The sequence below is a fragment of the Lichenostomus cassidix genome, chromosome 1 (genome assembly GCF_008360975.1).
Source record: "Lichenostomus cassidix isolate B80296 chromosome 1, HeHo_3.0, whole genome shotgun sequence".
Classification (NCBI taxonomy): domain Eukaryota; kingdom Metazoa; phylum Chordata; class Aves; order Passeriformes; family Meliphagidae; genus Lichenostomus; species Lichenostomus cassidix.
Window position 1 is genome coordinate 94,036,443 of NC_139479.1, and position 18,413 is coordinate 94,054,855.

Below are 18,413 nucleotides of genomic sequence, written 5' to 3' on the forward strand. Positions count from 1 at the left end.
GGAATTTGGGAGCGCGGCACAGGCCACGCCCACCCATTGACCACGCCCATTTATCTACTGGCCACGCCCCTCAGCATCCCCTTCCCGCTGCCGGGGCGCGCGCGGGTGGGCGGGGCTCAGGGGTGCGCGGGGCGGTGCTGATTGGCTGCCCGCCCCCGGCCCGCGGTGATTGGCGGGTTCGAAGGGCAGGGCGGCGCGGCGCGGCGCGGCCATGGAGGCAGTGCGGTGCGCCGAGCACGGTGAGCAGCGGCCCGGGGCGCGGCGGGGTGCGCGGGGATCCCGGCCTCACCGCCGCCGCTCTTCTCCGCTCCGCAGGGTCCCTCTGCTTCCTCAAAACCGGCGTCCGCGATGGCCCCAACAAAGGGAAGAGCTTCTACGTGTGCGGCACGCACGGCCCCGCTGCCTGCGGCTTCGTCCTGCCGGCGCCGTAGGTGCAGGGGGGCGGGAGGCTGAGGGGACAGGGGACACCCGGCTGTCCTGAGGGAAGGGCGCTGCTGCGGCACCGGCCGCAAGCTTCTTTTCCTCGTTTGCTTACGTAGCCTTTGTTTTGTCGCGAGTGATCGCTTTGCCGTGGCAGTTTCCTGGGCGGCTCGTCTTGTCTGTATTCTTCTGCTTTTCTCCTTGCAGTGTTCCTGCTTCCCACTGCTTGATCCACGAGGGCTGCGTGGTGGAGCTGCAAGTCCTGGTTCCGCAGCCGGACACAGATGAATACCAGTGAGTTCTTCAACTGTTTTAAAAACAGGATGTCTGCTGTAAAACTGGTAAAACCTGTGCTCCTTCTTCCTTCTTTATCCTATGCCTGGTGCTTAAAATAATCTGCTCAAACTGCTTCTGACTAATGGTGCTTTAGTTTTTGCAGTTCCAGGTCAGAAAACTTGAATCCTGTGATTTAGTGGTTTTTCTGAAATGAGGATTTAACATCCACCTAAGCTGTACTAGTGTCCTGCAGAGAATGAAGGGCTGTTATTAGAGTGTCTCATTTTTATGGCATATTTGAAGGCTTACTTTGTAGGATGCTGCCTCTTAAAGATAGTTATTCTTGGGATTAGAAGGATCTTAGCTCTTTTTATTATTTATGGATAAGTGAGAGAGTTGAACTGCCAGTCTTTCAAAGTGGAAACAGGGGTTGGTTGTACAGGTTGAAACTTTTGAATTTGTTTGATGGTGGCTGACTTGTAGTTTCCTTCTAAAATTGAAGAGGGTCATCGAACCCTGAGGCTTTCACTTACCCTGTTTCTAAATGCTTGTCACTTTTATAGTAGTCATATCCAATAGCATAAATCTGGGTCATCAGATAATGTTTGTTTTTAACAGAATTGAATATGGTTCTGTGGTTGCATTGATCCAAACTCAGCATCAAATTCACCAGTATTAATTCTGATGATGTTCTTGCAGCAGTCCTGGTTGGCTGCTAGTTTAAAAAAGAAATAACATCCAAAGTATTTCTGCTCCGGAGCTGCTGTAAAGATGAGGTGTCCTATGCAGTGTAACTAAAAGAAGAGCTATTTCCTCCCACCTTGAAACCATAAGATGCTTCTAAGGGTCTAAACAGAGACAATGTTTTTGCCTGAGCAGTTACTCTTTATTGCTAAAATTTAAAAGAACACCAAACCATGAAACTAAACCTAAACCCTCAGAATCTTTATCCAGAGAACAATACTCCTGTAAAAACTCCTGTTGCCAGTGTTCGTGACTTTTTGTTATGCAAAGGTCTGAATGTAAGTACAGATTAAGAGAACTTGTCTGTGATGGTTTTTGGTGCAAAGTACTTTTTAAAGAATGCTTAGAGCTTTTTTACCGGTTCCTGGGGTTGAAATCTTGTTTTAATCGTTGGTAGGTTGTTTTACCGGTGCCTTAAAAGTAAATCAAATGGGAAGAAATGGTGTGGAAGCATCCCATGGCAGGTATGAGTGTTTCATTTGTATTTAGTATTTGTAGTATCACCTTATTGCAGGATGACTTTTCATTCCATATACAGTAATTGCCTCTGAAACTGCTTAGTGGGAGATTTTATGTTTTCCAGCTGAAATGTGTATCAGCCTGCTGTCCTCTAGATGATAGTTCATTTTCTTCTAAGCTGTGTGAAGTGCTCACTGTTCTCCAGTCTTAGAAGAAACTTGGATTTGGTTCATGGCTGTCCTCTTCCTAGAGATTGTGCTGTTGGGACTTGATCCCCCAAAAAACAATGAGAATGGCAAAGAAAGCAGAAAACCAGCAGTTTTGTTTTGGATTTCTTACAGAATGTTTATCCTGATTCTGTTAAAATTATAGGAAGGATGATCTTGGTAGAGAATGAAGTCTTGCTTGACGTGATCAGGTTGTGTGTGTAGCTAACAGGCTTTAATTATTTGTAGGTTAGCATTTACTCTCTTGTATATATTGCAGGATCCAAAAGCTACCAAAGCATCAAAAGCCTTAGAATCCCAGTCCAGCACAGCACCTCTCTGCAATCCCACTAGCCAAAGAAATCCATTCAAAGTGCTGGACAAGAATTGTGCACCATCATCCTGGAAACAAATGACACAAGGAAACGGAGAGGAAAGTAAAGCAAAAGGAGTTAAAGCAGAGAACGAGAGTGTGCTGGCATCACATAAGGAAAAGAAATCCACCTCTGATTCCTCCACAGACAAAGAACCTCTAGAAGGGCTCAAAACTAAAAAGAAACCATCCACAGGAAGTAAAAGTGATCCAGAACTTCAGGAGACTACAGTATCTGAATCTAAACTTGGCCTTTCTGAGACCAGGAAAGGGAAAAATACACTTTCAGAGGAAGAGAAGTATGATTGCAGTGGCAAGGAATCCAAGAAGGCTTCTGAATGTGTGGACAAGGAGCCAGGCGCAAGATCAAAACTCTTGCCGCTAAATCTTGGAAAGCAAGGCACAAATATCAAGCCTCCAGCACAGGAGCAACTTGGGGAAAAAAGCTTAAAAAGTTGTGGGCTTAAAGAAACAAGAGAGAAAGATTGCACTGGTCAGAAGAATGGTGACATGAAAGGGATGTCTAAAGAAGATGCTATTTGCCCAGCAGGAGCACAGGCATCGCAGTATCCTGCCCTGAGGGGAGGTGCAGAGGCAGAGCTGCCCAAGACACAAATCAGGTCAGGACTGCCACAGCCTGCTGGTGAAGCCTCTGGCAGTGGCACTGATGAAGTACAATATGTTTGTTCCTCATCAGATAAAAGTAAACCTGAGAAATCAGTTGAGATTCCTTCAGGAAAATCAGGCAAGAGTGTGCAGAAGACATCTTTGCCTGGAGCAGCAGCATCACATCACATGGAAGCACCCCAGGACCCTAAAGTGCTTCATAACCATCTTGTAGTCCAGCTGAAACAGAAAAAGGTCATTTATTGCACCTATTATTTGGGGGATTTATTTTTCTGTTGTCAGGGTGACTTCTCTTACTCGTGACAGGCATCAGAATGTGGTATCTCCATGCAGCAGAAACTCAAAGTATGGTTTAGGAAGATGTGGCATGGGAGGGAATTCAACCTTTGAACTGACTGGTTGTATTGATACAAAACAATTACCACAAAGGTAATATAACCCTCTGCATTTGGGGATGCTCAGTTTTGACCCAGCTGAGGTTGTGTCTTGTCTTTTACCCTGAAAGTAATTTGCATAAGATCTAATAGTGCACAGCCAGCTTAACCTTTGCAAATAACATGGCTGTTTCTGGTAGCATCTCTTGGCCTTGTGCAGTAGGAATGATCTAGCTTTGAAAGCTCACACTAGGGTGAAGTAAACTACCTGCCTGTTTGCTTTTTTTTTTTTTTAATAATTGCCAATCACTATGTTCTACGATTTTTATTACGAGCTCTCATTTGCCTAGAGTTCAGAACAGAACCTTGAAATAAAGTCAGAACTGTTGTTTGTGCAAGTGTAGAAAGAAAGATGCAAGTAGGTTAAATGTTGGGTGCTTTGAGAGATGTTAAGATAGTCCAAGTCACTTGACTACCTGTTTCCTAAAAAAGGAGATCCTGTGTCCTTCCATCTTTGCTAAAGAGCGCTAATGGTTAGTTTATTTTCTGCTAAAAGACTATTTAATTGCACTAAATGGCACTTGAAAGCTGTTGGAGAACAGTATCAAAATAGAAATTAAAATGGGATAAGATAAGCTCTTTTTAGACTTCTGACCTTATTGGTCTGTGTTGGGAGAGAAGTTGGTAACCACACTCAGGTTTTGGTTTTTGTCTTGTTTTGCAGAGTACATTGGCTACAGTGAACATTCAGTTGCTGCCAGATAAAGGGGAACGGTTATTAAAGCAAGTGCAGGATTTGGAAGCTGCACTCAGTGCTCTTAACATTTCAACAGCAGATACTAGTGAAAAAGGTAGGCTTTGGTTTTTTTTTTTTTCTCCAGAGGTTTACAAAACAGTTTATCTTAAAGTAGTTGTTAATATGGAGCAAATACAGCATAAACTTATGGCCTGTGGTCTATATAAAGTTTGTGTGTTGAAATTTAGTGAAGATGGAAAGTGTTAATTGCAAAATGTGTGTCTGGCAGCAGATGAATGGAACAACTTAAATGTTTCCTCTCAAGTGTGGCTTCCCAAGGGAGTTTCCTCCCATGATTAGAATCCAGGGCTGGTTTGGTTTCCAGCTTTGGCTATGTGATTGAGACAGGGATCTCTATGAGAAATGCCAATGAAGTGTTAATTCCCTCCATTGCATTATGGATCTGTGCTGTTCATGCATGTTGTTCTGACTGACTGTTCCACTTACCAGATTCAAAATGGGCAGCTTCCAGTGTGCCATTCCTGAGAGAGAAAGGCTCACCAGTTCTCGGCCCATTTGTTCTTGGATGTTTCGACAGTTTTTGTGTTCAAAATACTGACAAGAGAGATGTCTTCAAAATGAATAAATCATCTGGAAATAGTGTGCAAAACTCACCTTGTTTGCACTGCTCTGATCAGAGTTGCAGAGTTCACTGTGCTGCTGTAAACCACACGTTGAGGCTGGAGCTGAACTCACTGCCTGTCACAGCAGCAGGCCAAGAGCACATGTTGGTAGTTGTGGTGGCTCAGGTGATGTGTAACCTGCTATTAAACTGGTGTCACCACTCAATAGCATTTTGCAAGCAGACTATTGCGCAAAATGAAGGCTCTTCCCTGGGCTGTAGAGCAAGGCTCTGAGGTTCACTGTGCAACCTTTTCAGCCTGTGATTCCTTTCTCCTTAAGGGCAAGATAGCACAAGCAGCAGCTGCCGTGAAGAATCTTTGTCTAATCCATTTGGCAGGCCAGGTGGAACGAAGTTGATAACACCACTCCCGCTCCAGGATCCTACAGCAAAGGCCTCTGCAGGCTCACAAAGTCACCCCTCAGCTGCTGTTAGTTTGGGTTCCAGTGGCCAAAGTTTTGGAAGTAAGTCTAGAAAGACTTTGTCAGTAAAGAGAACACTGTTGAGTACCATTTCTGAAATAATTCTGCAACTTGTGGGAGAGTATGTGTGAGAGTGCTAAACATTTTTTGTTACTGTGAGCTTCATACTGTCCCCCAGGCACCTGTAGCCACTGAAGTCAATCTTTGAGGTGAAAGATCTGTTTGAGGAGGTTAGCTTTGTAAACACATCTCTGGTACTATATCTTTGCAGTGAACGTTGGTATGCAGAATCTGTATGGGGGAAGAATGACAGAAGACCGAATCAGGGCTGTACACAGTGCCACATTTGAAGCTATTAATCATCTTCACAAATCTCTAGAATCCTGTCCAACAGAGGAGACAGCAGCTGAAGATCCCTCTGGACTGAAGGTGGGTTGGCAAGGATGGAAGCTGTCATGCTGATGAATGAATCATAACCTCTGAGTGGTACCCTAGAGCATTCCTTCCTTTCCACTTTGACATACTTTGCATCCTGCTGGAAGGAGATACTCTAATTACATTCCACCCATATTGTTTGTACATGACTGGCAGAACAGAGGTGTGAGGAACAGGCTCAGAACCTCATTGTTCATTTTTCCTGGTGAGCTGTAAGAAATAATCTTTCAAAAAGGTGTTGCAGGTGATTGAGTTCATGCAATGCAATGGACTCCAGAGTAGTTAGTTCTGGTCTGCCAAGTGCAGCTCTTTATCTGTGAGGTGATATAACCTCATATTGGAGGTTATATGCAAGGTATTGGAAGGCACATGCCTCTACAGGATGGTGTGTAGATGCATATATGTTGTGTCACTTGTCACATCATCTTGGGACTTTTTCAGTGGTGGGGAAAGCCATTGAATGTGCTGTGATGGTAATATATGGTCTGTCTTCCTGCTGTAAGAATCTTAGACTTGGTGAGAAAAGGGGAAATGTTCTCAATCCCTTTCTGTGACAATGGTAGCTGTTGTAAGCAGGGTAGTCTGGGGTGGATTTTCCAGCTGAACAAGCCTCTTTATCTGCTCTATGAGAGCACTGTGGGGCACTAGGCTGGTTTGTGTGTGAAGCATTGGGAAGATCCATCTATGGTACTGCTGACCTCCTGTCTTCAGGAGTTGCTTACCTTGGGTATCTCAGTCCATGTGGAAAAAGAACAGGTAGGTAAACTCCTTTTAGTAGGATTGTAGTAGAACAGTTGAACAGGATAATTGGTACAGGAAGCAGAAGTGTCTAAATTTTGCAAGGTGTTTCTTTCAAATCCTCTGTCTCACCACCTCAGGTTCCACTGTTGCAGCACCAGAAACAGGCACTTGCATGGCTCCTCTGGAGAGAGAGTCAGAGGCCATGTGGAGGAATTCTGGGTGAGTAACAGAATGGGAAAGTGGATTTTGTAGGGCAGATCTACGGCAGCAGTTTTGCATGTAACTTACTTGGGGGCCAATAACTAGTTATTTTGTAGGCATGTGGAAAGGGCTTGTTTTCTGTGCCCTATTACCAACTACAGGTATTAACCCATTACCAAATCATACCCTGAAAATTTTCATCTGTGTATTTTTAATTTTCTGGATTCCCCAGGGCACCTGCTGTTGTAGTATTTACCTCAGTGTAGATCTAAGATTAGCCCAAGAGGACTCATTTCTGTAGGTGATAACTCCTGTGTGTCTTTCTGCAGCGGATGACATGGGCTTGGGGAAGACTCTAACAATGATTGCTCTCATTCTGGCCCAGAAGCAGCTGAAGACAGAGAAGAGAAAGGAGACATTAGAAATATGGCTATCCAAAAATGGTATAGAATTGTTTCCATTGTACATCACATACATTATGATGAAGTGCCATTTGAAATGCCTAAAGCATTATAGGTTGATGGGTTGTAGAACAACACACTGTATCTGTGCTCACATTCCTTCTGCAGGAAACTTTCATTTGGTTTAATTTTATTGTGCTTCCTTGCATGGCCTCTCTCCTCATCAGTGTCACTTGGTCTTCCATTGGATGTGTATGATTTCCCAGCTCATTACTTCACATTGTTTGGCTTTTTTTTTTTTACTGTTCTCCTGAAATAGTTAAAGCCAGCATATGCTGCGTTTGAAAAAAGTTTCACAGTTTTTTAATCATATGCAGTTTTCATAAGGACTTAAAATAGTTACTACTCACCTCCTTGTGACTGATCTTTTTTCTTTCTGACTCTCTCCCAAAGATTACTTTTAACTTGTCCCTAGACATTAGTTATGTTAGTGCTTTTTTAAAGGGTATTTCTTCTGTGTCAACAATCTGTGCTGTCTGTATCCTTATGGAACTGGTTGGACACTCTTTTTAATTGTGAATCTCCAAAAATTCTGTCTTTGTTCTGGTCTAATGTGATGACATTGAAACATATGTGCAATATTTTCTTTCAGACTCCACTGTTGTCCCTTCCCACAGCACTCTGGTCATCTGTCCTGCATCCTTGATCCATCACTGGAAGAAGGAGATTGAGAGGCACGTGGCCTTCGGCAAACTGAGGGTCTGTTTGTACCATGGGCCAAATCGAGATAAGCATGCAGAGGTGTAAGTGCTAAACCATCCATATGACCAAGAAAAGCAAAACATTATGTAGCAAGAAATTGTGTTTATCAAAGTTGAAATTCAATGGCTCTAGAATGGTGGAAGAGCGTGAAGTATTGAAATGTGGAAGATCCAGAAAGCCAGGCTGAAATGTGCTGTCAAGGTGTGCTCAGCAGTTCTGGTGGAGGCTGTTGCTGCTTCTGATAGTAAAAAAGGTGTATATTCTCTAAAATATCTCTTTCTTGCAGAGATCATCAGTGGCAGTTTCTTCCATGCTTGTCCTTTGTAGCTGTAATTTTTTTTCAGCTCTATGTGTAGATCAGACAATTTTCTACACCTTTTCAGGCCATGCTGAGCACTATTTCTGGGTGCCAGGTTGCAAGTAGGGTTCATGCCATGTGGTGTGCATTCTGAACAATGGTCTTTTACTGTCATCTTGAGCTTGCTGTGTCTATTTCCAGTATCCAAAAGGGTGTGATGCGTCTTTCCTGTTTGACTTCCATGAAGCTCAGTTTTCTGTAAAACTCAGCATTTCAGCTACTGTAGAGCTGTCTTATTCTTAAATGCATTCTTCAACATGCATTTTGTCTGTCTTGCAAAATTAATTCCTTATTTGTTCTTGCTCCTGATTACTGCTTTCCCTTTATGCAGGCTTTCTGGATATGATGTTGTTGTCACAACCTACAGCCTTCTCTCCAAGGAGGTTCCCACGAGCAAAGAGGAGGGGGAATTTCCTGCTCAGGACCATGATGTGGGGGTGAGAAGCCATAATGTCAATAGGGAATTGCATAAGGTTTTGTTTTGAGGAGTTGCAAACCATTGTTGTTTCAAGTAGCACCTTAAATGTGCTACAGTGAGCAGCAGCTTGAATTACTTTTTTCATATGCTCCTGTTGATTATTTTTTTTAAAGCAAAGTGATGAGAGAAAGAGCTGTGAAGTGCAGCAAGAGCAGATATATTCACAAAATTACTTTTTAAGACATTTCAACTGTATTCAATGTAGCATATTCTTTAAATCTACAGAACAGATATATTAAGACCGCAATGTGGAATCTCATTCTCCTTTTCAGGTGAAGGAGCAGTAGAATCTCCCATTTGATGTTCTTTGTTGCTTGAAGCACTAATGTAGCTTTAAACTACCAGAAACCTCTTGTTCTTGGGTTCTGAGTTAGTCTGAACTGAGGCTAAGGGAGCTTCCATGCTGCCTTGAAGAAACAGCAGTGTGCTTGCTGGGCTGTGATAATAATGAAGTGATTGCTGAGCGCTGACTGGAATGACTACACAGTGTAGAGGAAGTCCCATGCTGGTGTGGATATTGCTGTCTCCTGTGCACAGCTCTAGATGTAGCTCCTGAAGAAAACAGGACTTGGAATTTCCTAAAACTTGTAGGTGGCATCTGTAAAATTTTTGAGAGATCATCCTTGATCTCAGGATAGCAAAATTTCATTGATATGAAATGCCTCTTGAAGCAAAAACATTATATAATAAAATGTTAATAGCCAGAATATGAGCAAAATACTAGAAACTGTTATTAAGATCAGGCAAATATGTTACAATTTTCAGCTTATTTGTTATGGAAGCTTTAAAGTGATGACTTTTGGATACCATTTCTTACATGACAGTAAGAGCACAATTGCTGCTGACTAACATCAGGAAAAGGCTTCTTGCTGGAAAAATGTGTTTGCTTGTGGCTCCTTGGAGAGCCTAGCAAGGTTTTGCTCTGGATTACAATCTGCTTTTTCTTTCAGAGTGGGCCATCTCCCTGTTCCCCGCTGCTCAGGGTAGCTTGGGCTCGAATTATATTGGATGAAGCTCACAATATCAAAAACCCAAGGGTTCAAACCTCTATAGCTGTGTGCAAACTGAGAGCCAGTGCCAGATGGGCTGTCACTGGGACGCCAATCCAGAACAACTTGCTGGACATGTACTCTCTCCTGAGGTGAGCTGGCTGCACGTGACCACATGGACAGGGATCCAGTCCTTCTTCTTTGATGAAGTGCTGAAGTTGTTTCTGAGTTGTCTCTAAGATACATGGAGTAGTGAGATTAGTTCTGTTAACACTTTGGGCTCTGGATTGCAAAGGCTGTGGTTGAGGCATTGCACAAGGCTGACCATATGTCTACTGTTGTGCCTCCCTGGAGGACAAAGGGGAAATTACTTTGGATCTCCTGTGTCTTCAGGATGAATATGCTCAAACCCAGTTTTAATGAACAGAAGTTTTATGAGTTAATCTTGTTGCTACCAGGGCAGCCTGGGAGGACCTTCTTGGAGTGTTGTGCTGCAAGGGCATTGAAGGAAAGGGTGAAAACTTTGACTTCTCTGAACAATGACAAACATGTGCTCCTTATTGTTGAGGGGGGAAGGATTAAAAGTGGTGTTAGAGAACCAGAGAGAATTTGCATTTGAAATTAATTTTGGATAATTGAAATTAACTGTCAAGTAAGAAGTTTGGTATTTTGAAGTAACAAATGAATATGCTTTTTGGCAAGTATTTCTGCATCTTGATGTCCTTTGTTTGCTGGTGATGCTTGAAACATAATGGGTTGAGAGGAAGTGATGGTTACAGAATCAGAAAGAGGTGCTTGCAGTATTAGTGATGGTAAGATATCTGAGCAAACAAGTTATCACCACCATCACACTGGAAGTGTTTTACTGCTCCTTGGTGATGCAGTTGTGGCATTTGGAAATGGTTTGTTTTGGTAGCAAGGAATAGCAAGGAATTTGGTTCTGGTCACTCCAGAGTAATTGAAGAACTCTTTTTCCCTTGGTATGAAGTCTCCTTCCTCCCTGTCATAGGTTTCTACGTTGCTCTCCTTTTGATGAATACAAGGTGTGGAAGTACCAGGTAGATAACAACACAAAGAAGGGAGGAGAGAGGCTAAGCCTCCTAACCAGGAGCCTTTTATTGCAGAGAACTAAGGACCAGCTGGATTCAGCTGGCAAGCCCTTGGTAAGAACTTCACCCTCCACAACTATACCATCATTCCATTGTCTTCCTTGCAGCAGTTTGTACTGGTTTTGTGATGCTCTATGAGATTTTTGCTCTTTATATATCTGATCCTGTGGATTTTTACTTCAGGTATCTCTGCCCCAGCGTAGCATGCAGTTGCATCAGTTAAAACTATCAGCAGAGGAGCAGTCTGTGTACAATGTGCTCTTTGCAAGATCCAGGTATGAACATGGGCAGAGATATGGTATTTTGTGGGTTTATTTCTTATTGATATGGAAATCGGAAGAGACATTCGCTTCAGATGAGAAGAGCTTTTGAACAAACTCCTGCTAATTTTTTCCCCTTCTGACTTCTGTCAAGTGTGTTTGAAAATACATTGCTTGTTCTGGTAGTAGGCAAAAATGATTAATTTCTTTTTCTCCCATATATTCATGCCTGGTATGAGCTTTGTATTCTAGCCTTACACTTAATCTCACTGATTTCAAGGCTCCAAAGATATGGAATTGCAACAGTAGTTCTTAAATGATGATGTGTGAGCACCTGTAAAGCAGAGAATGATCATCTTTGCTCTGTGATACTTGCAGAGTTGGAAATTGTGCTGGCCTCTCCATATGGCTGTAATGCAAGCCAGCATCTCTTTGTGTTCTCCTAGGCTCTTTCAACAGTGTCACTGTAGAGTTCTCCTTCCTTTTAAATATACATTTAAAGGTGTTCCATACTCAAAAAGCCGATTTGCTTCCTCTTGTGATTTCCAAAATGGATCTTGGTTTTGATCATACTCAAACAAAACTGGGGTTTATTTTGTGATCATTTTGTGACTGATTAATGAAACCTTCCTTGCCTTAATGCATCACCAGCTTGCTAAGCTCAGGTCCCTCTTGCCTTTTTTACTTGCTCTAAATCCCAGTGTCTTTGTCTTGTTTTTCCAGGTCAACACTACAATCCTACCTAAAGAGACAAGAGCAGAAAAATGAAGGCAGAGAGTATGATGGTGATAACCCCTTTGAGAAAGGTTTGAGCACACCCTCCCCTGGAGACATTTTCAGAAGTGCCTCTTAAGTGCACAGTCTAAGCTGTGGTGTCAGGACTTAGAAATTCTTTGGAAAATGTCCCCCTGATAATACAAATAATCATATCTTAGTATTCTAAAAGTGTGTTCTCATTGTTGTGGCTCTGGGAAAATCTCTTAACCCTTCTGGGACTAAAATTTCCTTTGAAATAAAGGTCTAATTGCTTAGAGAATAGATGTCTATTAGTGTATCGTATATGATACTCTTACTGCCTTTTTTTTTCTTCTTTAATTAAAGTGGGGGTTGATGAGTTTCTCTGTTAAATCAGGTATTTTCTTGCCTGTTGATTCTTGACTCTTATTCATGAACCTTTTCCTGGAGGTGGATGGGCAGTGCTTGATGTTTTGTTTTCCTTTCTTGACAGTTGCACGAGAGTTTGGAGTCAGTCAAAAGGAATTTCTAACAGACTCACAAAGTGCCTCCCAGGTCTCAAGTACTGTCCATGTCTTGTCCATGCTCTTGAGGCTCCGTCAGTGCTGCTGCCATCTCTCCTTACTGAAAGTGGTAATAGCACTTGTATTGTAGTGGTATGAGGGGTTTTGTGGGGACTTTTAAAGTGTTTATGTATGTTAACAGACTTGGTAACACCTTTGCTTCTCTTAGCTGTGCGAGTATGAACTGAGTCAATTTTAGGACTCTCTTTTAAAGTCCAAGATGTTTTAGATGGGCTTACCTTCTACTGAAGAGGTCCCCAGCATGACTTACATGGGCACCTGTGTCTCTGGAAATACCTTTATTCAGATATAAAGGCAACTAGAATTTTAATGGTAAAGAAGTCTTAATCTTTACCTAGCCTTGAAAAGTGCGCAACTGTAGCCTGTCTCAAGGGGTTGTGTGGAGAGCTCTGTAAGTGCTTTGAGGTTGCCTTGCATGAAGCAGACTAATCTTTCAGGAGTTCTTGGCTCTGTCCTATGAAACAGCTGTAGAATAAGCTCAGCTGTTAAGGGCACAGGCAGAAATTTATCTTCTAACACCTTTAATCCTGCAGTTGTTAAATGCTGTAAGGGGCAGGTCTGAGAGAACGACCACAGGAAATGGCTAGGCTCACATGCTTTCCATACACTGCCCCTTTGGGGGCAGAATAAAGGTCCAAAGGGACTGTTGTGTGATGCAGTAGTGTGTCTTAATTGTTCTGTCTTCCTTGCATAGCATCCTTCAAACCTACTGTCCTCAGCAGACATTGTGCTGTCTGGATCAGTACTGAATTTGATTTCAGGCTTGACTCTGATTCCTTATTACATTGCTTTCTTCCCACAGGCTCTGGATCAAGTTAACTTGAACAGTGAAGGCCTTGCACTCTCCATTGAGGAACAGCTTGGTGCTTTGACACTGTCTGAGCTCCAAACTCCTGATTCCAAATCAACAGTCTACCTCAATGGCACAGCTTTTCAAACAGATATCTTTGAAGTCACCAGGGAGAGCACCAAGGTATTCTGGTTGTGGCTTTCTTACCTTCCTTGACAAGCTCAGATTTCAGTTTGCCTCTTAAATGACTCATGAATTGTCACACTGTGGTAATTGCAGATCAGGCTAAGTGGTCAATGTAGATGAGATCAGATGAGCAGGTTGATAGCCTCCTGAACCCCTTCTGGGAAGGCTCCAACTTCTCAGGTGTTGAGGGGTATTTCTGAATAAGCTGTGAGAATGTGACTGCTGGAAAACTGTCAGTGAAAATCTTAAACAGTGGTTTCACAGAAGTTCAGAAAACAGTGAAGAAGGTTTTACAGAAGAAGAAAAGCTTGCATGTGAGACCATGGTGCTTGTGAAGAGCTAGAAAAAAGGGGTGACAAGAGGAGAGGTTGCAATAACTTCTCACAGGAAGGTTAGAATCTGTAAGACAGGCTTGTATGATCTGATTTCCTGACCCTGTTTTCTGTGGTGTTCTTGCCAATGTTAAAATCTCTTTAAGCACAGAAGAAATTCCAGTTGAAAAGCTATTTTGATCACTTTCTATTTTAATAAAGACTACTGAAGCATGAGCTGGATTATGAGAGCAAGCAGACTAATGTTTTTTTATTTTTTTTCCTGCAGATAGCTCAACTCTTGGCTGAATTGAAAACTATTCAGAGTCACTCAGAGCCTCAGAAAAGGTTAGCAATTATATCCTTTTCTTTAGTCATAGTGATTGAGAGAAGCATACTGTTTCTTGACAACAGCAGAAATAGTTTAAAATACTTGAATACAAAACTCATGGTATGGTAAAATGGTGACAGTACTGCAGTAGTTGAACACAGGTGTTAAGAAAAAAAAAGGCTAAGACAAAAGAGCAGAGTTAAAGGTACAGGTAAGTGTAAACATAAGGGAACATGTGTGAGGCCCAGAAGGAGTATTCTCCAGAAACAGAATTGGGAATAACTTGATTGTGATGAGAAATATTTACCCACCCTGCAACCCCAAAAAAGTGGAGGAATAAAGTAGAGATTAAAACTGAGCCTGTTAAAGGAATGCATTGATCAAAGGACTTGTAAAAAGTTTTTTTTCCAGTCGTTTTCAAAAAGCACTCCCATCATAAGAATGGGAGCACCAACACTGCTTTTGTTCCGTTCCAAGAAACTATCAAACAAATTACTGCCTCAAACTGTATAGTCCAAGAAATTGGGGAATGAGAGGCTATGGAGAATCCAAGTTTGGTGTTGCTATTTTTGTGTCTTGCAGAAAAAGCTCAGCATTGTGACTCAGATTTGTGGATGGGAGGTGGAAATGTAAAATCCAGAAATAGAGGTGAAAGTTACAGACTTAATTTATGTGAAGTTTATTGAGAATTACCCTTCCACACCTGGTTCTACCACTACACCTACAGGTGCCTCTATTCCTGAATTGGGAAGGGGCTCAGCTTCAGTTTGCAGGGGGGAAGAGTGCCTGAATTGTTGTAGCTCCTCGGGTGAGACGCTGCAATGACCAAACTGTTCCAGCACACAGAGAGCTTGTTGTGAACTCCCTGTTCTCTCTGCAGTGTGGTTGTCTCTCAGTGGACCAGCATGCTCAAAGTTGTGGCTGTGCACCTGCAGCGCCTGGGGCTGAAGTACGCCACGGTGGATGGCTCTGTCAATCCCAAACAGAGGATGGATGTGGTAGAAGAGTTCAATAACAATCCCAAAGGGCCTCAGGTATGCACTCATTGGCAGGGAAGCAGTCCCTAGAGTTGCTGTGAGCAGCTGTGATGTCTGACTTCATGATGGTAAACAGGCTCCTTACCTCTCTTTTGCCTTTTGAAGGTGATGTTGGTCTCGTTGCTGGCTGGAGGTGTTGGTCTGAACTTGACTGGAGGAAACCATCTCTTTCTCCTTGACATGCACTGGTAAAGGGAAATACAAATTCCATCTTGCAGAGAACATGCAGGGCATGCTTCTTGCTTTCTCACTGCACGTATTGTGGTATCTGATGCAAGTGGGTTAAGAGGGAAGTCTTTAGTTTAGAGTAAGGGCTAGTGGTTAGTTGTGGAGAAGTGTTTTTACTACAACCTTCATCCAAGACACTGATTTGTCAATCCAGTGCTCACTGCCATGAAATACAGTTCTGCAGGGACAAGAAAACAGAGGGGTAAAACAGCAATCCAAAGCAGTAGGTATGCAGCTCTGTATCCCAGAAGGCTACCAGGGACTTGGCAGTCCCTGCTTTAATTTCTTGCAGTAATGGAAATGGTGCAGGAATGCCTACAGGCAATTTGAAACAAATTGATTGTGGTGAGCATAGTCAGTAACTGGGCATAGCAAGAGTACCTTTGGCTTTTACATATGAAAACTGTGTGCACAAGCTCCTGATATTTGTGTTGTCTCAAAGTCAGAATCACAGGGGTTTTTCAACTAAATGTTGTTCATGGGAACTTAAAAAGCAAACTAATGTGCATCATACAAAACCAGCTGCTGAGCAGTAGCATTAAAGAGATGTTTCTACAGTAGGGAAGTTACACCAACAAGTGTTCCTTGTAACTTTGTCAAATGGGCCCATTTTTATGTAAATGTTCCTGAATGAGGCCTCTTTCACTGGCATTTGCCTTTGTGTTTCACTCTTTCCCGCCAGCTACTCAGCTTTCTCTGAGTGCCAGCTGTTGGCCAGACATGGGGCTACATGGACCAGTGGTCTCAGCCGTGCAGCAAGCTTAGTGCAGAACTGTAGAATACTTAACCCAGGGCAAAGGGAAATACAGTCAGGGTGAATGCTGGCCTTCAAGCTCGTAAATCTGAGGTAGCCTGGGAGCAGTTTTAATTCTACAGAGGAAGAAAACAGGATTCCCTGAAGGCAGGAAATTGAGGCAACTATTTTTATTTTTTTTTTTTTACTGTGCAGGAATCCTGCTCTTGAGGACCAGGCCTGTGACCGCATTTACCGTGTGGGGCAGCAGAAGGATGTTGTGATACACAGGTCAGCATTTTACTTGTCAGTAAATGAGGCAGCTGCTGCTCATGTACTGTCTGGCTTTAGTCAGTGAGACAAGACCTTGGTTTCTCTACTTAAATCTTACACACAAGGTCTAACAGTGGGATTGAGTTTTGAGCACTGAGAGAAAAACGTTTTCATGTGTTCTGTGTGGCACTTGCAGGCATGTTGCTGTCTTGATGGCAGGGGTTTCTTGTTTTTCAGCCTGTGGGTTAGTGGAAGTGTTCTGTTTGTTCCTGAGAACAGTCTGGGCACCAAATAATTTCTTTTAATTGAGTGGAGATTTTTCACTGTGATCCCTAAGCCTGGACCTTTCTAGTATCACTAACAAAAGCACATAGAGCAGTTCCAATAGGTGGCAAAGCTGACTTACAGAAAAAGCATCTGTAACTACATACTGAAAGATTAACCTAGATATTGTAAATGCACAGCACATTCAAAGACTGGAATCTAAAATACTACTTCGGGTACAAGATGGTTTTGGTGTAAGAGGTGCCATCAATTATCAAGCAATCATTACAGGGTTTTGTCACAGAATTACTGTTTCTTCAGACGACCAAAGCTGAGGCCTGAAGTGCATCAGATTTATATTTGAAATGTTACAATATCTGGATATGAAGACAGCTGTTTTCTGGAAAGTTCAGAGGTGTAGTTTGTCAGTCACATAGTTGGCTAATTGTTAATTTCTAAGTAAGATTAATTTTTTGAAATTTACCAGGGAAGTGTTTATGTAACACTGACCTTTTTGTAGCACTTGAGATGGTGTGGCTCTATTTTGTCTTTTCTTATCTTTTTTTTTTTTTTTTAGGTTTGTCTGTGAAGGAACAGTAGAAGAAAAGATCCTGCAACTCCAGAAGAGGAAGAAAGGTCTTGCCCAGCAGGTTCTGTCAGGCAAAGGGGAGACCTTCACTAAGCTCACTCTGGCTGACCTCAAAATTCTCTTTGGCATCTAATTATCTTTTGCAATACCCAACAGAAAGTAATTTATACCTACAAGTAACTGTGCAGACTTCAACAAAAGATTTCTGTTTCAAGGTGGTCATTTATTTTTAACAAATAACTACGTTTTTATAACTGTTCTGGAAAGTTATCAACTTCAAGAATTTGTTTCGATACTGATACTTGGTCACGTATCGAAAGGTTAATAAAGTTAAGCTATTGTTTTAAAATACTTTCACATAAGTTTTATTTTAAAAAAAAAAGTGCTTGTTTTTTGGTTTTCTATGAATGCCTTCTAGTTAGAAAACTTTCCATTTCAGGACAGGAGCTGCACAGGCATAAGTGAAACAACGACAAGGGAGACAAACATGAGATGGCACAGTTCAGAGGCTGAGTGGTGAGGTTGGGTGGGCATGAAGAAAACAAAATTAAGCATGATGTTATAAGAAGACTATATAAACTTTAGAATTTTAAGTAAAAAAATGAAGGAAGGACTTAGAATAATATTTTACTTTCTCCTTTGCTCTTGAGGAGGGCTTTTTCTATTTAAGTGAAGAATCATTTTTATACCCTGTTCAAATATTTATTGAAGCAGGGAAGTAGATTTCTGTTACGCTTCAATGAAACAGAGCCTGAGTTCCTGATTATTGTTGGTTTTTTTTCTTCCAAGTATTAGTTTTGAGGAAATTCTGAAATTGAAGGTCTAGCACCTACCTCTAGCTGCCATCTCATGAACTGGCTGCAAAGTGATGTGAATTTGTGGTTTTGGTATTCAAATTATTTTAACAGAGTAATAAATAACTGTGCAAACCGAAGTCAAACCTCTTATCTAGAGAACTGAGCAAAACTGCATCTCTTAATAATGTTATGCCAGGTGTAAGCAAGTCTGCAACACAAAAGCTTGGGTCTCATAGAGGTCTGAGAGGAGCCTTCACCTGCAGGCACTGGGAGTGTGACAGAGCAGCAGCTCCTGCTGCTAAGCGCTGTGTCAGGGTGGTCTGTCCATGAGGCAGTTTACAGCCTGCCGGGGGGCTGTAAGGGGAGCTGGGGTGCTGTGCTGCCCTTGTGAGCTGCCCCTTGGGTTCATGAGCCCCAAACACACATTTCGTGTGTGCGCTGGGAGCTCCCGGGTGCGCCGAGCCGAATTGGGCCGGCCGGGAAGTGCGCGCAGCAGTCAGGA

At 42.4% G+C, this 18,413-nt stretch overlaps 1 protein-coding gene and 1 non-coding gene across 2 annotated transcripts in view; both read left to right on the top strand.

Moving 5' to 3' along the window:
* The first annotated feature begins 211 nt into the window (after window positions 1–211).
* LOC146445319 (transcription termination factor 2-like) lies at window positions 212–17,463 on the top strand. Its single transcript, XM_085071643.1, is given in 23 exon segments — window positions 212–244; window positions 246–427; window positions 628–714; window positions 1,838–1,904; window positions 2,386–3,339; window positions 4,204–4,330; window positions 5,179–5,361; window positions 5,591–5,748; window positions 6,633–6,714; window positions 7,026–7,139; window positions 7,750–7,900; window positions 8,549–8,654; window positions 9,646–9,836; window positions 10,694–10,847; window positions 10,977–11,068; window positions 11,777–11,859; window positions 12,282–12,421; window positions 13,175–13,345; window positions 13,949–14,007; window positions 14,871–15,024; window positions 15,133–15,215; window positions 16,205–16,279; window positions 17,103–17,463. Coding segments are annotated over 23 exon segments (3,591 nt in total). The 3' UTR covers window positions 17,248–17,463.
* A 943-nt stretch (window positions 17,464–18,406) lies between these two features.
* The window catches only part of TRNAL-CAG (transfer RNA leucine (anticodon CAG)), an 83-nt gene continuing 76 nt past the window's right edge, over window positions 18,407–18,413 (top strand). The window contains exon 1 of the tRNA in view: window positions 18,407–18,413. This exon is cut by the window's right edge and continues 76 nt beyond it. This is a non-coding gene — a tRNA (tRNA-Leu).